The sequence below is a fragment of the Etheostoma cragini genome, chromosome 11, assembly GCF_013103735.1.
Source record: "Etheostoma cragini isolate CJK2018 chromosome 11, CSU_Ecrag_1.0, whole genome shotgun sequence".
Lineage (NCBI taxonomy): Eukaryota > Metazoa > Chordata > Actinopteri > Perciformes > Percidae > Etheostoma > Etheostoma cragini.
Genome location: NC_048417.1, coordinates 11,356,617 through 11,373,992, shown reverse-complemented (window position 1 = coordinate 11,373,992; position 17,376 = coordinate 11,356,617). Strand labels below are relative to the sequence as shown.

General features: G+C 38.9%; 2 protein-coding genes across 2 annotated transcripts in view; one reads left to right on the top strand and one right to left on the bottom strand.

The window, feature by feature from the left end:
- Nucleotides 1-1,286: 1,286 nt before the first annotated feature.
- Nucleotides 1,287-7,803, top strand: mfsd9 (major facilitator superfamily domain containing 9). Its single transcript, XM_034886314.1, has 6 exons — nt 1,287-1,606; nt 2,746-2,833; nt 3,343-3,386; nt 4,417-4,546; nt 5,748-5,957; nt 6,038-7,803. The coding sequence occupies exons 1-6, from the start codon at nt 1,517-1,519 to the stop codon at nt 6,898-6,900; spliced, it is 1,425 nt and encodes a 474-aa protein (XP_034742205.1). The 5' UTR covers nt 1,287-1,516; the 3' UTR covers nt 6,901-7,803.
- slc9a2 (solute carrier family 9 member 2) overlaps nt 7,644-17,376 on the bottom strand; it is a 12,734-nt gene continuing 3,001 nt past the window's right edge. Inside the window, exons 4-13 of the mRNA XM_034886264.1 lie at nt 17,184-17,376; nt 16,866-17,083; nt 15,883-16,082; nt 15,254-15,343; nt 15,094-15,164; nt 13,644-13,811; nt 13,426-13,531; nt 10,577-10,693; nt 10,246-10,333; nt 7,644-8,830 (exon numbers count right to left, since the gene is read on the bottom strand). The exon at nt 17,184-17,376 is cut by the window's right edge and continues 58 nt beyond it. Coding sequence (XP_034742155.1) covers nt 8,412-8,830; nt 10,246-10,333; nt 10,577-10,693; nt 13,426-13,531; nt 13,644-13,811; nt 15,094-15,164; nt 15,254-15,343; nt 15,883-16,082; nt 16,866-17,083; nt 17,184-17,376 — 1,670 coding nt within the window. The 3' untranslated portion in view covers nt 7,644-8,411. The remainder of the gene's footprint in view (nt 8,831-10,245; nt 10,334-10,576; nt 10,694-13,425; nt 13,532-13,643; nt 13,812-15,093; nt 15,165-15,253; nt 15,344-15,882; nt 16,083-16,865; nt 17,084-17,183) is intronic.

The following is a 17,376-nucleotide window of genomic DNA, read 5'->3' as shown; positions in this document are numbered from 1 at the left end:
GTAATGTGTAAAACAAATGTAGCCACAAAATTCCTGTAGAAATCGCAATGGCTCAGTTTGTCCAGCAGGCGGTGTAAAAGTAACTGAAATACCATGAAGTCTAACAGCTGAAAACAATATAAAGAGCTTGGGAAAATATGTATTACAGAGAAAGATCATTCATTTGTTATGCAGGATATATAACACATGAGTACCATATTTTAAAACCGAAAATGAAAAAATGAAAAGATTTTTTTTTATCTGCTTTATTTTAACAAATAACACAACAAAGAGTCAGACGTCTCAGTTACAGTATAAATAATGACAAAATAGAAAAAATAGTCATAAAAGATAAAAACAAGAACAAGGAATAAAAATGTGACAGCCTTGTAAAGAAAAAGTAAAGTGTTACAATATAAATCCTTAATTAAACATCCCTAAGTAAATATCAGAAATAAATATAGCCTTTTTGTTTGTTATTAAATTAAGAGACTCAAAGTAAGTGTCAACTTCAATTTGAAATAATTTAAAACCTGGTTTTGAATTAGAGAATTTGGATTTATGAATATGAAATTTTCCTAGTAAAATGAAAAGACTAATATCACTTAAGATCCTATCTTTGCACTCAAACAATGTAATAATATTTTTTCCTTCTAATGTAATTGTGTGTGAAGTTTTAGAAGTTAAATAATCTTCTAAACTTTTCCAGATTGTAAGACAAAATAAACAACCAAAAAAAGGTGAATTAATGATTCTGGTCCGGACACTGGTCGATTGGCATGAACTTTGAGATTAACAAGTTTGTGGGGTATATTTTATGTAGTATTTTTAAATGTAATGAGAATTACAAAAATATTTACCACGAGGTGTTATTTTCTTTAAATTTAGAAAACATTTTCTAATATGTTTATTTGTACAATTTCTGCTCATAACAGCCATACCATTTATATAGAGACTAATATTAAAATCAGGGGGTTCATTTTGTTTTTTATAACTTTTCATTAACTCTAAAATACCTGTAGGGATAGAATTGAAGACTAAATTATATTCTTTAAATGTTATCGGGAATGCCTTCTCTCTAAGAAAGGATTCATAGTTTAATAATTCGCTACTACATCCAAAAAGATCCTTTATGAAGATAATACCTCTATCAGTCCATTTCTGGAAATACCTGTTTACGAATAAGAACACTTCCCGACTCATGTATGTGACGTCAGCAGACGATACCAACTGTCAGAGCAGCCGAGGGGGTGGGGAGAGAAGCGACAGTCAGACCGAACAACACCGCAGTTTCAACGCCTGAGAAATAAACCACGACTCGAACAGTCAGCTCCATCGCAGGACGCGGGCTAAACTATCTATTTAAACCCCGCCGCTTTTTACACCTGACACATTTGTGCTGACGATTAAAATCGAGCGGTTTCTCATTACGCTCTTCATGTGAGAGACCCGCCGGGGATTGAGACGTGCCCTTTGTGTTTTACAGTCGAGCGGATGAGCGCTTCCGCTTTGGCTGTAGCCGTGCTGTCACAGCGGGATGATGAACATCCAGAAATGTAGCCCTTTATTTCAGAAACCAAGAAGGCGGACGAGGATTATACAATGTATCTATGTGGTGGGCTTCATGGTGAGTGACTAACGGAGACTTGACTGAGTGAACTGTCAGGTCATGTTTTCATAACTCAAATGATTTAATAAAAAAAAAAAAATGCATTTCACAATTCAGAGATTAAACATTTCCTTCTTGTTTAAACTATACAAACATTGACCAAGGTATCCTCTAGGTGTTTGCAGGTGATGTAAAATCATGATTCTTTACAGACATAATACTGATATTACTAAGTATTTTTCTCAAAAATAAATTGTATAAATAAAACAAAAACATACAATTTAAAATGTTGGCTACAGAATACACTAAAACCCTGTTAAAACTGTAAATTAGCACATCCGTTTAAGAAGTCACCAGGGCCTTTACTGTAATACTTTAGAGGTCTTGATGTCAAATTAAAATGTAGTACTTTAAATGTTGCCTTAGGAGGTTTTAGAAGTGTAAGTCTGCTACATTTAAAAGGATGACTGTTTATCATAGCCTTTAGATATTGTCAGGATGTATTGATGTCTTCAACAGCAGATAGTGTTAGAGCTTATATTCCCTTTATTTAAATCACACCCTTGCTTGCACAGACTACCTAAAACACTGACCTGTCGTACTTACCTGTAGTTAGTTAATAGATCTTCAAGCATGGTTTGTAAAATGTATGTCTAGTTTTAAGACTGTCTCATGTTAAGTTAAATCTGTTATCTGAAGACACAAAATTTTTCTTCATCTGTAATACCTACTGTACCACATAACATGTTAACAAAGGAGCAGCCACACATGGAGCTGTTGTGGCATTTTCAAAAGTGTTTTCTTCTTAAAGATGCATCAAAAATACTTAATGACCACTGAAAATAAAAATAAATGTATGCGATATGAATGCAAATGTTGTATTAGAACAAAGCAGGTTGTTTGGACCAATGCGTCCTTGAATTTAAGGACATGGCAAAGCAGTCATTCTTCAGAGAACTAGTTATACATTTCAGTCTGCATATCTGGCCAAAGGATCATCTGATTAAAGGTGATTAGAAGATTCTGAGGCTGCTGCAACTATCCTCAAACTCACAAACACGTAAATGTCTTCTTTTGTTCAGAGGTTTTTGATAAAATCTTAATAACGATAACAGCTGGATACCTCTGAACTCATTCCTGAATTCTCTCTTCTTTAGGACTTGTTTGGGGTGAGCATGATCATCCCGCTGCTGAGTCATCATGTGAAAGCTCTTGGCGCAAGTCCCACTGTGGCTGGTATTGTAGGTAAATTGTAATCCGTTATCATCATAGCAGATGAACTCCAGGGTCATGCTTAATTAGGCAGCAAGCGGACATGCTTCATGTCTCGTGATCAAATATTTGTCTGCTTGCCAGAGTTAGCGCCGGCAGTAAGGCAGATAATCAAAATTTAGATTTTTGGAGAGAATGATTGTCATAAGGACACTGCTAGCAAAACAATTGCAATGTGCACAAGTATATGTTTCCAACAGTCAACTAGTGTTGTAACAATAAGTTGGTCATTTGCACGCGTGTTCTTACATTAAAGTGAATTGAGCTCTCAGGGCCACCATAGCTTTGGACCCTTGGTTGCATCAAACAAGTAATTTGAATGTGATAAATTGATGATACAAAATAATCAAAGTGCTGTAATTGTAGGTATTGATTGATTCATTGTTGCTGTTATCCGAACACATGGTGTCTGCTCTGTGTATAGATTATGTATAGATCATATATTATAAATGTGAATTCAAACTAATATGAAACTGTTGCAGGATCTACGTATGGGATCTTACAGCTCTTCTCAAGCACACTAGTTGTAAGTATTTACTTTGTTTCTCTCTGAAAAGTCTGTCTCTAAGCTCCATTCAGCCTCCCCTGATTGACAAAGGCATGCTCACAGTTAGTGCCCAAAGCGGTTGCATTCCATGTCATCTCTGGTATTTAATGAAAACAATAAACACTAGCTGTTTTAGGTTTTGGTTTGGGTTACGCAATACACCCAGTATTTGTAAATCAACAAACAAGCTACGGTACTCCTAGTTAGCCACTGGGGCAGGTATTCTTTTTGCATACACCTCCTGTGTCCTTGTTGCCTCACACAGAAATGCATTTTTTACCTGTTGACACCCCATGACTAGTCAGTATGGAGATGTTTATCTATACCTTTGGATGAAAAAAGCAAAGCTTTGATGAATAACCATGTCCAAGCTGTTACTTTAAAAAAGAATGCACAGTACTCTAAGATAAACTCGGCATCTGACGAAGGACTCTCAGCTTTCCACGTTTTTCTCCTGCCGCCCACAACTCCTGAAAATTGGTTTAAATTTCAGGGGTCGTGGGACAAATTAAACAGATAAGGAGGCATCTGTTTGTTCCCGTGTGCAGAATGGTTAAATACTGATAAACGTAAGGATACGTGAACAGCTGCGTCTCTATAATAATCCCACCAGGATGCACCCAGTACACAGCAAACCCAATTGGTCCTAATTTCATTATTTCATTGTGTGCGTGTGTGTGTGTGTGTCAGAGCAATAATCTGATAAAGGCTTATATGAACAGCTGCATGGTTAAGAGGAAATTTGGAGTTTTGGGATTCCTGCTTCATTTTATCATCTCTGTACACTACTTGTGTACAGAGATATTTGTCTCTGTTCGTCTCCATTTGTTGTGATTTGTCATTTATCCCAGATCAATGCATTAGGATTAAAGTTTAGGCCTCAACTCTGGCCTGTTTTGCAGGCCTGTATAAATGTCCAGAATCTCTCTTCTAACTATATTTTCAGAGAATGGGAAATTTGTTTTGACTTTTGTTACTGGTTGTGTGTCATTTCCTGTGTGATTGGCAGGGCAGCTGGAGTGATGTGGTGGGAAGGCGCTACTCTCTGCTGACCTGCCTGCTGCTGAGCACTCTCGGCTACGGCCTGCTCGGAATGTCCACCAGCATTGCTTTGTTTGTCTTTGCACGGATTCCTGTGGGTAAGTCCCAAACTACACTGAAACTTTTTAAGACATTAGGACATGTCACATGAAGAAAATTACAGGTGTAAATAATAAAAATCAATGATGGCTAAATTCGTTTAGCTTTTCATTGTAATGTTATTAGTTACACCTGTTACACATTTTTACAATATTTTCAAATGTTCATTAAATACTGCTTTACAGTTGGTTCAGATTAAACTAAGCATCTTTTAAAGTGCCCATATTATGAAGAAAAAAAAAAGTCCTCTGCATTCTGTCTCTGGTTGAGTTGTTCAAAATCTGCACGGCTTTCTACGTCACTAGCTGAGATTAGGTGGCTAACTGTAACACATGTTAGTGCTAGCATGTTAGGTCATTCTTAATGGCAAAACACTGCCAAAACACACACTAGTTCACTATAATCTACATGCCCCTGTTCTGCAGGTATTCCACATGTGCGCCCCTGTTTAGAAGAAGTCTGTCGGCTAATCCGGCCTTGTACTGAGCAAAGTTGGATAGCAAGTTATCTAGCTGATGTGATTTTACCTAGCTACTGCGCATGTACGACTCCCAACAAAGATAGTATAGAATTGAGATATATCACTCTGTAGCTAAAACAGAGCGCTAAACTAAAACAGGGTGAAAACAGGATCTGCAGCAATGTGTGGTACAAAAAAATATGGTGTTTTTTAAAAATGAAACCATGTACCTATTCTGGTTAACCTCAAAATACAGTTATGAACCTGAAAATGAGCATAATATGGGCACTTTAAAATAATTTTATGATTGATCCAATCAGAATATTTGCCCTAATGTTGCATACTTCCTTCCCTAACCCATGCTTTGTTTCTGAATGCACCAATATGTATTTTCATACTGTAAAAAGTAGATATAGATAAATTTATTAATATGGGAAAGACTTTTCGAATGCATTGTTGCGTTGTTTGATGGTCTTGTGGACTTGGAAAAAGGACTTTACTACTATTACTACTAAGTCACTTCTTTTGATAAAATAGTTATATACTATGGTGTACCTACCTGATTCATTTTCACTTTGAGGTTCACAACTCACAACTTCTTATTCAAGTTGTATAAAGAAAAAACCCACCACAGTTAGATGTACTCTGCTTCTTTGCTCTTGGTTAAAATAAAATGACAAGACTAGGCATGATCAGTCACTTTCTCATTATCACCGTGCATTGACTGTTTTCTGTCTCAGGGCTCTTCAAGCACTCCCTGTCCATCTGCAGAGCCCTGCTGTCTGACCTGGTGTCTGAGTCAGAGCGCCCTCTGGTAATGGGACACTTTAATGCAGCGTCCAGTGTTGGCTTCATCCTGGGCCCTGTGGTGGGGGGCTACCTCACGGAGCATGAAGGTGGTTTTTATACCTCCTCCTTTACCTGTGCAGTCATCTTCCTTACCAATGCAGGTAGGTGGGAAATGGAGAGAAATAATTAAATCATTAGTGTTAAAATAATAATATCAAACATTATGTGTTCATCATTCTAGGGCTTGTATGGATGCTACCATGGAGTGAGACGCTAATTCACCGTAATGACACCAACTCAAGCAGTGACACAAGTAAAGGTTGTAATGAGAACAACTACCATAAGCCGGTTTGCAATGGCTCTAATGAAAGTACTCACCCCCCAGTGTTGGCAGCAGACACTGACCCAGGATCCATAGCTCCAGGGAAGCACGTAGGTGGTCTCAGGTGGAGGGAGGTGTCTCTGCTCCAGCCTGCCTGGAGACAGCTGTCTTCAGTGGGCTCCAAGATCCACATGGTGGCCTCCTCTGACATGTGGGACCTTTTCCTAGTGCGTCTTCTGATGGCTATAGCTATCATGCTTTACTATAGTAACTTCTCCCTGGCGATGGAGGAGCGTTTCTCACTTAAACCAAAGGTGACGGGTTATCTGATCAGTTACAGCAGCACCTTAGGGGCCCTGGCTGGGTTCCTGGTGGGGCCCGTCACCCAGCTGTATGGGAACAACATGCCTGCTCTTCTGCTTCACTCCACAGTTCTTACCGGTTTGCTCATTTTCCTGTACGCTGCAGCTCCCAGTGTGTCACAGGTACTGCTTACCTCCACCTTCTTTGCCATTTCCACCACTATTGGACGGACATGTATCACAGACCTGGAGCTGCAGAGAGGAGGGGTCCAGGCCAGTGGGACTCTGATTGGAGCCGGGCAGTCAGTTACAGCCGTTGGACGAGTCCTGGCCCCTCTGCTCTCTGGTCTTGCCCAGGAGTTCAGCCCTTGTGGTCCCCCCTACTTGGGAGTTGTCTTAGCTTTTGCGGCTGTATGTTTACTACTCATCAGGATCCCCAAATGGGACGGGAGGGGGAAAACAAAAAGCCAAACTGAGTAATTGATATAATTTACAAATCAATGCTAATCTTCCACACAACAAAGTGCTCTTATTTGTAGAAGGCCAACTATGAAGATTAACAGCAGACTCATAGTGGGAACAAAATGTCTGCCCAGTGCCAATCTGTAGATGTGAGGACAGGGTCAAAATGGCTCATCACCACCAGCACTGCAGCCATACTGTGAGGAAGAGCAGTCTCAAAACTAATGCCCTCATTGATGTGAATTCGGGGCTGACAATATAATCTGCTTCCCCGTGCTGAAGTTTGATCAGACAAAAACATAAGGGTCTTGTGATGGCACATATTGTACTACTTGCAAACAATGCACACTGTGATGAAATCTTCTAACCACTATATTGTCCAAAGTCCCTGCAGTTACTGATACACTACAAGTTAAAATAATTTCTAATGCTTCACCAAAATACAAGACAAAGATGACCCTCCTTTTGCATTCCAAGCAGTAATGTTTCACACATTCATAAATGAGCTGACCCGGTAGTTGCTTTGGGGAAATCAGGCTGCCTGACCACCCCAAGGTAGATTACACTGTTGTAGTTTACAAATAGCCTAGACATAATTAGTTTAACACATAGTACCTCAATCCCAGTTGTTTTTTCAACTGCATCCAAAATGGTGAGGAAATGTTTTTGTTTCTGACTCTTGAATTTTATAGTTAGAGAGATGCGTTCATTTATTTAAGAATATGTTTAAATGGAGATTTTAAGAAATTAAGTTTTTGGATTTGTTTAGTTTCTGACCACTACTTGTAAAAGAACTTAACAAATACCCCTTTGAGGTTGAGGAACATTTTATTCATTTACGCAAAGATGTCAGTGACCCATGAAGTGATTGGCAGATTCATGCCAAAAGTCACCTTGCAGGAATAAACAAGGTTTTGTATGAAAGTCTTGACTTTTGAGTTTTATATGAAACACTGAAATCAATGCTTCAGTTTGGATGTTGCATCTTCTCTTGATGGTGCATTCAGTGCCACATTTCAAAACATACATTGTAATCATGGTTATATTAAGAATGCTCAAGAACAACTTTCAACAACGTCATTTGTTACAGAAAAAGAAACTAATAAAGGGGGCAGCCAAGTGGGATTTGTGAGGTCCATCAGTGTAGTCCCAGGAGTACTTTGTACTGCACAGCAATAGTTTCTAATGTTAAACATAAATGGCCTATATAAAATAAACTTCTATCCACAATCATACACTTGTCACACACAACAGACAATACAAAAGTACATAAGTTACATTGTCTTTAAAAATTCTATGGGAAGATAAAACAATGAAAATCACAATGGTGTAAGTGCACAGATAGAATTGTCAGAAGGATTAACTGTTGAGAAATGATATACAGTTCCTGAACAGTTTGGCTCATTTTGGAGGGTGATTTACCTCTAATAAGTAATGAATGGATTTCCAGTTAATTTACTTGGTCTTTAAACGGTAGGAAAACACAGTTATATGTAAAAATCCTGGGGCTATTGAAAGCCCAGAGACTCTTACATCTTCTTGGGGTTCCACTGAGGCCGTCTGAGCAGAGGGTTTTGTTCTGCGTTGTTTCTTGGTGTAGCAGCCCAGGCTAGAGGTGGAGGCTGCTGCTGCTCCTCTTCTACTTCATGATGCCCACTTCCAATGTTATAAGCTGAGCTGCTGTCATTTTCAACACAGGAGTGAAATGGAAGATGTGGAGCATCAATGTGGGAATCACTGGCGGAGGAGGAGTTATTTCTGGACGTGCCGCGCCCTAACCTCCCCCTCTCCTCCCCTGTACTTTCATCCAGCATGTTAACAGAGGGCGCCTCCGTTAGGGTGTTCAGCCTGCGTAGAGGCATCTTGGCTCGGGAAGAGGAGCGTGAGGGCCGGACAAACCGAGAGGGTTTGGGGTGGTAGACCACCTCTGACAATGTTTCCAGATCATCTGGGACAGGTGAAGAAAATAGTAAAATTGTACGGAAACCTTTAGTGAACAGAATTATGCAATCACATAATTGCATGCAAGTAACACTGGGAAGGTCCTTCATGAATGAAGGAATGAGTGTGGGCACAGAGTTTTACCTGGTAAAACTCGCTAACCTGCTGCTGGATCAGTCGTTACAAACTAACGTTCAAATCTACATATCCTAATTTGAAGTTCGAGTGGAGTTCTCAAAGTTCCAAAATATACTAAACTAGATGATTTTTAAAATCATCAAATTATGCTCAGGACAGCTGGAATGGTGCTAACATCTGTGAGGGTCTACTTAAAATAATAGCAGTCCAACATGACTAACCTAATAAATCATAGATTTTGGTAGAAGTGATATTTCTACATGGCAAATAATTTACAAGTAAGTGTTGTAGAGTCATAGAAAACCAACAGACCCAACAGTCATGATATGCATGCTGCTCATTGTGTGTAATTGAAAGGGCCATGTTCATTTTCATAATAGCAATATTTTGTTCAATTAGTGAGGTGATTGGTTATGTGAAGAAACAGGAGTCAATTACGGCCCATATTTAAGGAAGGAAGGAAGTAAATGTTGTGCATGCTGGTTATAGTGCATTTCACACTGAAATACTCAGCGTCTGAGGAACAGCAGACTTTGATTAAAAAGTTGATTGGAGAGGGGAAAACATATAAAGAAGTGCAGAAAAGTATAGGCTGCTCAGCCAAAATGATTTCAAATGCCTTGAAATCCAAAGCCTGAACGAGGCGGGGAAAAACAGTCAAATTCATTCAAATAGATCAAAGAATAGCCAAAATGACAAAGCCTCAACCAATTATCAGCTCCAGGAAAATCAAAGAAGACTTGACTACCTGTGAGTACTGTTACAATCAGAAGAAGGCTATGTGAAGCTAAGCTATCAGCTAGAAGCCCCAGAAAAGTCCCATTGCTGAAAAAACAGGTTGTCCGACAACCCCTATCCACTGAATTCAAGCCACAGTACATAGTGAAGACAGTAAAGCGCGGTGGTGCAAAAATCCTCTTATGGCGATGTTCATCTCATGCAGATGAATGTTTGTACAAAATGTCATTGGCCTATTTCCATCCCAAGAGCCACACTGCTAGCATGGCTAAAAACATCTTGGATTTGAAAATTTCACTCAGTGTGAGCGTCATATACTGCTGCTTAAATGAAGAGTTAGAACAAGCTAATACATAAACACCTGAGCCAGCTTTATTTTTGAAAAAGGCTGTGAGGTGCGGTCTTAAAGCTCTGGAAAGAAAATTATTAAGTGTGTCTTGCGTTTACAATGTTTATTCCAACTTTAAAATCTACTTAGAAGGGACATAAAAAAGGGGGAAAAAATTGAGGTTTAGTGTTTAGTTAAAAGTAGTTTGAGAAGCGTACCTGTACAGCTTTTCCTCCCAGGAGGGAATTTCATATCCAGACTTTTCCCAGCAGGAAGAGAGAAGTATTTGTGGGATTTGGGCACCACCTGACATTAAAATATGGAAACAAAACTGCAGGGTGAAAAAATTGGCAAGAGAATAATGAATGAGAGGTGGGATAAAGAAATGTTTAATTTGGAACACTTTGAAAGTAACATGTTTTTAACAAAGTTCAACTCTGCTCTCACTTCCTTACTTCTAACCAAGACACCGAAAACATTTTTCTTTGTTTGCAAGACTCACGTAATACCTAAAGTCAAATCAGCCCTAGTTCCAGAGCTTTCACTTACCGATGACTGAAAGCTGCCAGGTCGGAGGCTGCAGCGGACGCTGGTGTGGCGTCTAATCAATATCTCTCTGCTGTGGCTGTCGTTAGGCAGGGCATGCTTGTTTGTGTATGACACCGTCTAGTTAAAGAGAACAAAAAAAGTAACCACAAATTAGAGGCTTGCAGTTCATAGGTTTCCCTATTTAGGACGTGTCCATCTGCAGTAAATTCACAAGTGTGAGTCGACAGTCTGCCACAGTGATTTCACCTGAAAGTCACCTCATTTAAATAGGACAATAAAACAGTTACAATAACAAGTTACAATAAGGACAGTTAAAAAAAATGTGTTCAGAGGAGACGCATTCTTCAAAGCTCAGATTACTCAACCAAAACGGGCCACACCTATCTGACCTAAAAGGTCTATGTGTCTCTTTAGACCTCTGTACTCATCATTCTCAACATAGATCTTTCTTTCCTACAGCTATTAGTTAGACCTAAAACAAACATTTCAAACACTCTAAAGGTTGCCATTGTGTCCTCTCGACTCAATGCTCCTATGTATTTTTGCAAGATGTCATCATGAAGTTGTGAAATTGCTCCCTTGTGATTTTTAACAGCATTCTGCCTTTGATTATATTTGATTTTAGTAAAGAAAAGAACAGATTATCAAAAAAAAAAAAAAACTGGCATGTTTGAAATTATTACGTTTACAGAGGGTCGTTTTTCCCGTGGTGTTACTTGCTTGCTCATTTTTTTCAGTTAAGCAGTAGCCTACTATAAAATCCACATACTCTTGCATACCACAGCAATAAGGCAGCACAAACTAAACCAGGTTACATCCTTTACTGTCAAACAACAACTACAATGGGATTAAGTAGGCTAGTCGAAACACAACTTGTGTGCATGTGATCAATCTTTTCTGATCTTATATTTGTTATAGGCTAGACCTACTTATTAGCCCCAGGGCCCTACAGCATAATGTAATAAAAGGTGAAGCAGAGCTTTCCACATCTTGATTTTTACATGCCAGAGTAGCTGGAGAGAATAGCTGGAGCCTAAAAATGAAAAGGAAAGCTAAAGACGTTTTTTGGAGAAGAAATTTCAGAGAAGTGCACAGGATAAAGAGAAGGATGGAAATGAAGAAGGAGAAGGCAGTAAATAGGAGAGACCATGAGGGTCAGAGCAGGAGTAGGCCACAGAGGGAGATGGAGAAATAAGTGAAGGAAAAGAGAAAAAGGACTGTGAGGGATGAAGAGAAGGCTGCCGATTCAGAGAGAGGGACAGAGGAGGGCAGGGGGTGATCAAGAGGAGACAGATGAAGATGACAGGGAGGACGAGGGTAGGTCTGCAAACCCTGTACCACATGGTATGTTTTTATTCTTCTATAGTAATTGCAGTACAGTAGCATATCATGTCATGTCAATCAGTAAGTTACTTTTTCAGTTTTTTCTATTTCTATTCTGTTGTATAGGGTATGAGGGAATGTAAAGATACACATACAGTATATAAATAGATTATCTTAGGTTTTACAGTTTTTCCCCTATTTGTTACACAAAACATTTACATATGGGGGGTTTTGTGTACCGTCTTCCAATGCCACCCTGCCAAGACCTTTTGTCACCCCTTTGCCACCCCATGTCAAATTTTCTAGATCCACCACTGGATAAAAATGATGTCTGTTAACCCGATTACAGACACATATGTCTAACAAACAGAGATCACAGGACTTTAGGCAAAAAGTTCTCAGAACTTTTCATGCTTCTAGTAATTCTTTTTCATGTAAAAAACAGAGTATATTAGAATAGAAGATGCTTTATTTATCCCGGCGGGGAAATCTAAATATCCAGCAGCTCACACATAAACATACACAACATAGTTTCCCTAAATTAATACATAAATTAATACAATGCATACAAAAGAGAGTTAAGAACAGGATAATGGCTTATTCACCCATTTGGATTTTCTGTGAGGAAACGGATGACATTGTACTTTTTAATTTATTTTTATTTTATACATTAGTTATTACTACTACTACTGTATTTGGGAAAAAGATACGCAGGTGGCTTTTATAGCTTAGTAGAGGAGAACATGTGAGACATGCAAGACACAACTTTATGTTATGTAAGCAGGTGAAAGTTTACTATAATAACAGTTTAATGCAAATGCTTGAAGAGTATGGGCAGCTTTTGGCCTTTACTCAGTCAAACAGTGTCTCTGGGAGCAGTGTTGTAGTAATGTTTGCATATGTCTGTGTTAGCTGTAGTGGCACTGCTGCATCAATGGTGGAAGAAGAGTCAGGAGGATAGTTTGCAATCTACAGTCTATGCCTGCAGCTGATCTTATAGATGACATTATTATGTTTTCCATATACAGTAGATGCATTACTGTGTAATCAGCATGATGGAATTACTGTTAACTACTAGTATACTGTTCAATGGTGTATTCCAGTTCCCAACATAAGAGCCCGACTCCTCCAAAGGGTGAATAATGAATGATGGGAAAGAAAAAAAGAAAAAGTGCTCCTGCTCAAATTTGTATGATTAATTGTCCCCTAATCTCTGCTGTTTTTGTGAAATATTTGGACATTTTAAACTTTTTAAGACCTAAACAGTTGTTCAAATGGAACTCAAGGAAACCCCTTTTTTACTTTTTGCATTAAAAAAATACAGCTAATGATGATAAAGTGAGAGTTTTGGCCGCTCAGGATTGCACCACAGAAGTAAAAAATAGATATGCTAGGACCTAAGCACAAAAATCTTGTATGCTTTGTTACTTTCCACCACCGTGATGTTTGATAAGAGAAGAAGGGAATAGGGGAAAAAGCAGAATGATTTGCACACAGCTATTCTGCAGTAAGGTTTCATATCTCACCCGTTGCCTGATCTTGTACATGTTCTTGGACAGCATGTCGTGCATGTTCTTCACGTCAGTTGCCAGGAACGTCTTCTTAGGCTTCGTAGAGCTTTTCTTTTCCTCACTAAAAGACAGATGAAAACTGATTCATTTCTCTAATCCCACTGATCTGAACAGACAGTAAGGAGGTAGTGTGATTGTCCCAGAAACAGAAAGACATGATGAAGGTTTCATACTAGAGAGGGTCAATGGACGGAGTAGTGTTGATGTCTCCAGACACATTGCCCAGGATCTCCATGGCATTCTGCAATTCCAGCCTCTTGTACAGCGCCACAATACTGGACTCAGCCCGGTTGTCTCGGATCAGGATTTTCCGCAGGATTTTATGGTTGAACTTTATAAACCTGACATGGAGAGAAAGGGGATTACATTGGTTAGGGTGGAAGCTTATGTTAAACGAGATATCTGATATCAAAACCAATAATGCGTTCCTAATGAAGGAGAATGACACCCAGCACTACTGGTGTGGCTCATTGATGTGTTTTAAATGTAATCGTTTTTTGGACAATATTAAAGATCAATTACACACACAAAAAAATATTCTGCTTTGGCTACACAAGAGCAAAAAAGAGAAAAGAGATTTTTGCATTAAGTCTGGTCTTCAGTAATGAAACGCACAATCAATGAAATTGAGGCCACGTGACTGACCTGATTTTACAAACACCCGCCCTTAAAGCTTAATCCAACCTAAAATTTGCATTCATGAAAACCCCAACTCACTGGAAAACCATTGAGAGTGTGTAAGAGAACGCTACAAAGAAGAGAAAGAACACTGGAGAGAAAAAAAGCAGGGCATAAAAGGTAGTAGTGTTTGCAGTAGAGGTTGAAGAAAGAGGAGGAAGCGTGTACACAGTCACATAAAATGTCAAAACTGTAATTCATTTGAAATGTATTTGTGTTTAAACTGCCCACAGAAACTACACTCCAAACCTAACACGTTTCTAACAGCAGGTGCAAGCAATTTCTTCTGGTAAGATGAAAATGAATACATTTTCACTCAGACATCAATCTTTTTGAGTCTAAATTGTGGACATAAACCTACATTTACAAACTGATTTGGGCTTATCACAAAAAATTAAGTAATGTTAATGTTATAATAAAACAATGACAAAATGAATATTTTTTCAAAGCTAGAGATAATACAATTGTGGCTAAAGATAGAAAACGTTTTAACTGCAGAAGGTAACTATGCTCTAAAACACCAAACTGCTAAAATACTGTGGTAATATATTGCATTCATGTAAGGCAAATACTGTAAGGGGTAAAAGATTGAGCAGAGGAATTAAGTAAAACAAATCAGAGCATTAGAAAAAGAAAAAAAAACATCTGTGTCACTGCCAACGGCGGAAGCTGAACACGACACCAAAGTGTGATTAGTCAACATTGCCACATGGTCCCTGAGTCAACAAAGGCATTGTCAAACAACAAAGAAGGAAACCGAGAGCGGGTGAATAGAAACTGCCATATCTTTCAGTTTCACTGCAGATGATTTCTCTTCAATTTAAGTGATATGAAGTGGTGAGTAGTTTAAGATTACATTCTGTAGGCTTATCTTGACTATATTTGGTAATATGTTGTATATAAAAGCTTTGTGTTGAGTAGACCGGGTAAGAGAGATGTTCTTACTTGTCCTTCCAGTAAAAGTGGCTCCACTGTCCGCAGAGGTCCTCAATGCCAGCTACTGTGTGCTCCATAAGCTGAGAGCAAAGTAAGACCTGTTAACAAACTGTGCACAAAAAAAACATACATCCGTCTACCACATTTACATCTACAAGCTGTAGCATACCCTGCGGTGAATCTCTACGTTGATAGTGTCAAGATTGCGGTTGGTCCGGCGGACATTGATGAACTCAATCAGAGGTCGAATACTGATGCCCTGTGGAGGAGAGAAGAATAGATCACTGATTCAACAGAACCAAGAAAAAGACTTTAAAAATCCCAAATTACTTTCAAAATATTGGGCATTAATTGAAGTAGAAGGTACATTATCCGGAGTCCTTATAGCAGCAGCTTCGGGTTGTTTTGAGATGACAAAAGATGACATATTGATTGGAAATTGGTCTGACATTGAGTTGGAATGCAAGTTCATCATATCCAAAACCTGCACAACTTGTTAGAGAACTATATCAATTCTGATGGACCTTAAATCATGTGGTGTGTTCCAAGGAAAAATCATGACACAGGGCATAATTCTGTTTCTTTCTGACTGAGACTATTTTTTTATTGGTTATCCGTTTGTTTCTATTAGTAGTTTTACTACTAAGACATATGCATATATATATGTGCATACATACAAACACTATATACACACATACATACATACGTATACATATACATGCTTATACAAGTTTGAAAGACATGAATGATTCGCAGCAAACTGTTAAATATTTAAAAAATACACAGACACTCTCATACCTGAAGAAAAACAGTGAATAGGATGATAGCAATGGTGGCAGTGACGAAAAGCTGCTTGCGGACAATGTTTTCAGGAAGCGTGAAGGCCAAGGCAAATGAAATTGCACCTCGCAGACCACTGTAGGCCAGACCAAATTGATCTTTAAAGTTGAACTGGATGGTGCGGAAAGGGTTAATGATCTGAGTTAGCACCAAAACACCTGGTAAGAAAGAAAGAACAATGTCAGGATGTTATTTGAAGCTGCACCAACTCATATATGTTGTGTTTGCAGCTTTTCTGCATCCCAAAGTGATAAATAAAAGAATCACATATAGCTCAATGACTGCAGCTTTAATGTTTTCATATTATGTTTTGGGGTTATTTTTTCCCCTTTTTCTTTATTGTGTTATATATCTTTTTCTGTGCATTATACGTTTACAAAGTGAATAAGCCCAAAGTCAACCCCAAAGGGACTTACTATTGCCAACAGAAAACACTGGTCACAAACTGCTCCAAACACCTCTATTTTTATCCAGCCTTTACTTCGGTGACAAATGTGCGTCACTTTGTAACACACGTTATAATGCTCACCTAGCTGCTGGCGTAGCACGCCCTCATCCTCTGCAACTGACTATTAGCAGTGCTTACCAAGGTACTGAGCATGTGCAACTCCCAACAAAGATGGAACAGAAGTGAGATGCCAGAGAGAGAGCTCAACACAGGGTGAAAAGAGGAGCTGCAGCAATGTACAGTTCAACCAAAATCTAGTGTTTTTTGAAAAATAAACGTAAAAGCTATTCTGGTTCAACATATTAATACAATTATGAACCGGAAAATGGGCACAATATGAGAACTTTAAAGAGCAACATAACACCAGGCTGACAAAAAGTGTTTCGGTGCCCTCTCTTTTTTAAAGTATCAAGACTGTTTCAGTATGCTTTACAGCAAGTAGATATAGTGTACAGTATTTTGAAAAAAAAAAAAACTCGTAAACTCTCCTTACCGAGACCTCTCCATACAAAAGCAAACAGCAATGTGAACAGGATGTAGCCCCAGTTCCACTCATGGTCTGTTGTTATGGTAACGACCCCTAGGAAGAAGAAGATGAGCGTCTCTGAGATTGAGCTAAGCAGCTTGACAACATGGCGGATGGTTGTGCAGGAATGCTGGGACACATTTTCCTCCACGTAGTACTTCATGGTGAGAGCACAGGTCACAATGCTGCAGAAAAACATAAACTGCAGATGTGTTTTTTGCTGTAACCTTGTAACTTTCAATATTTTAACCTGAACCTTTTTTTTTTTTTTTTTAATCTACTCACGCCATGATGGAAGAAATGTTGAAGAGCTCGGCCACCAGATAGGCCAGGTAGCTGTACATGAATATGAAGAGTGGCTCAATTTCTCGGACCTTGAAGGTGAATCTTGTGGTGAAGGCGGCCACGAAGCCAAACAGAATGCCGAAGCCCATCCCACCGAGCCCCACCACAAAGACCCTCCCCACCCCGAGGAAAA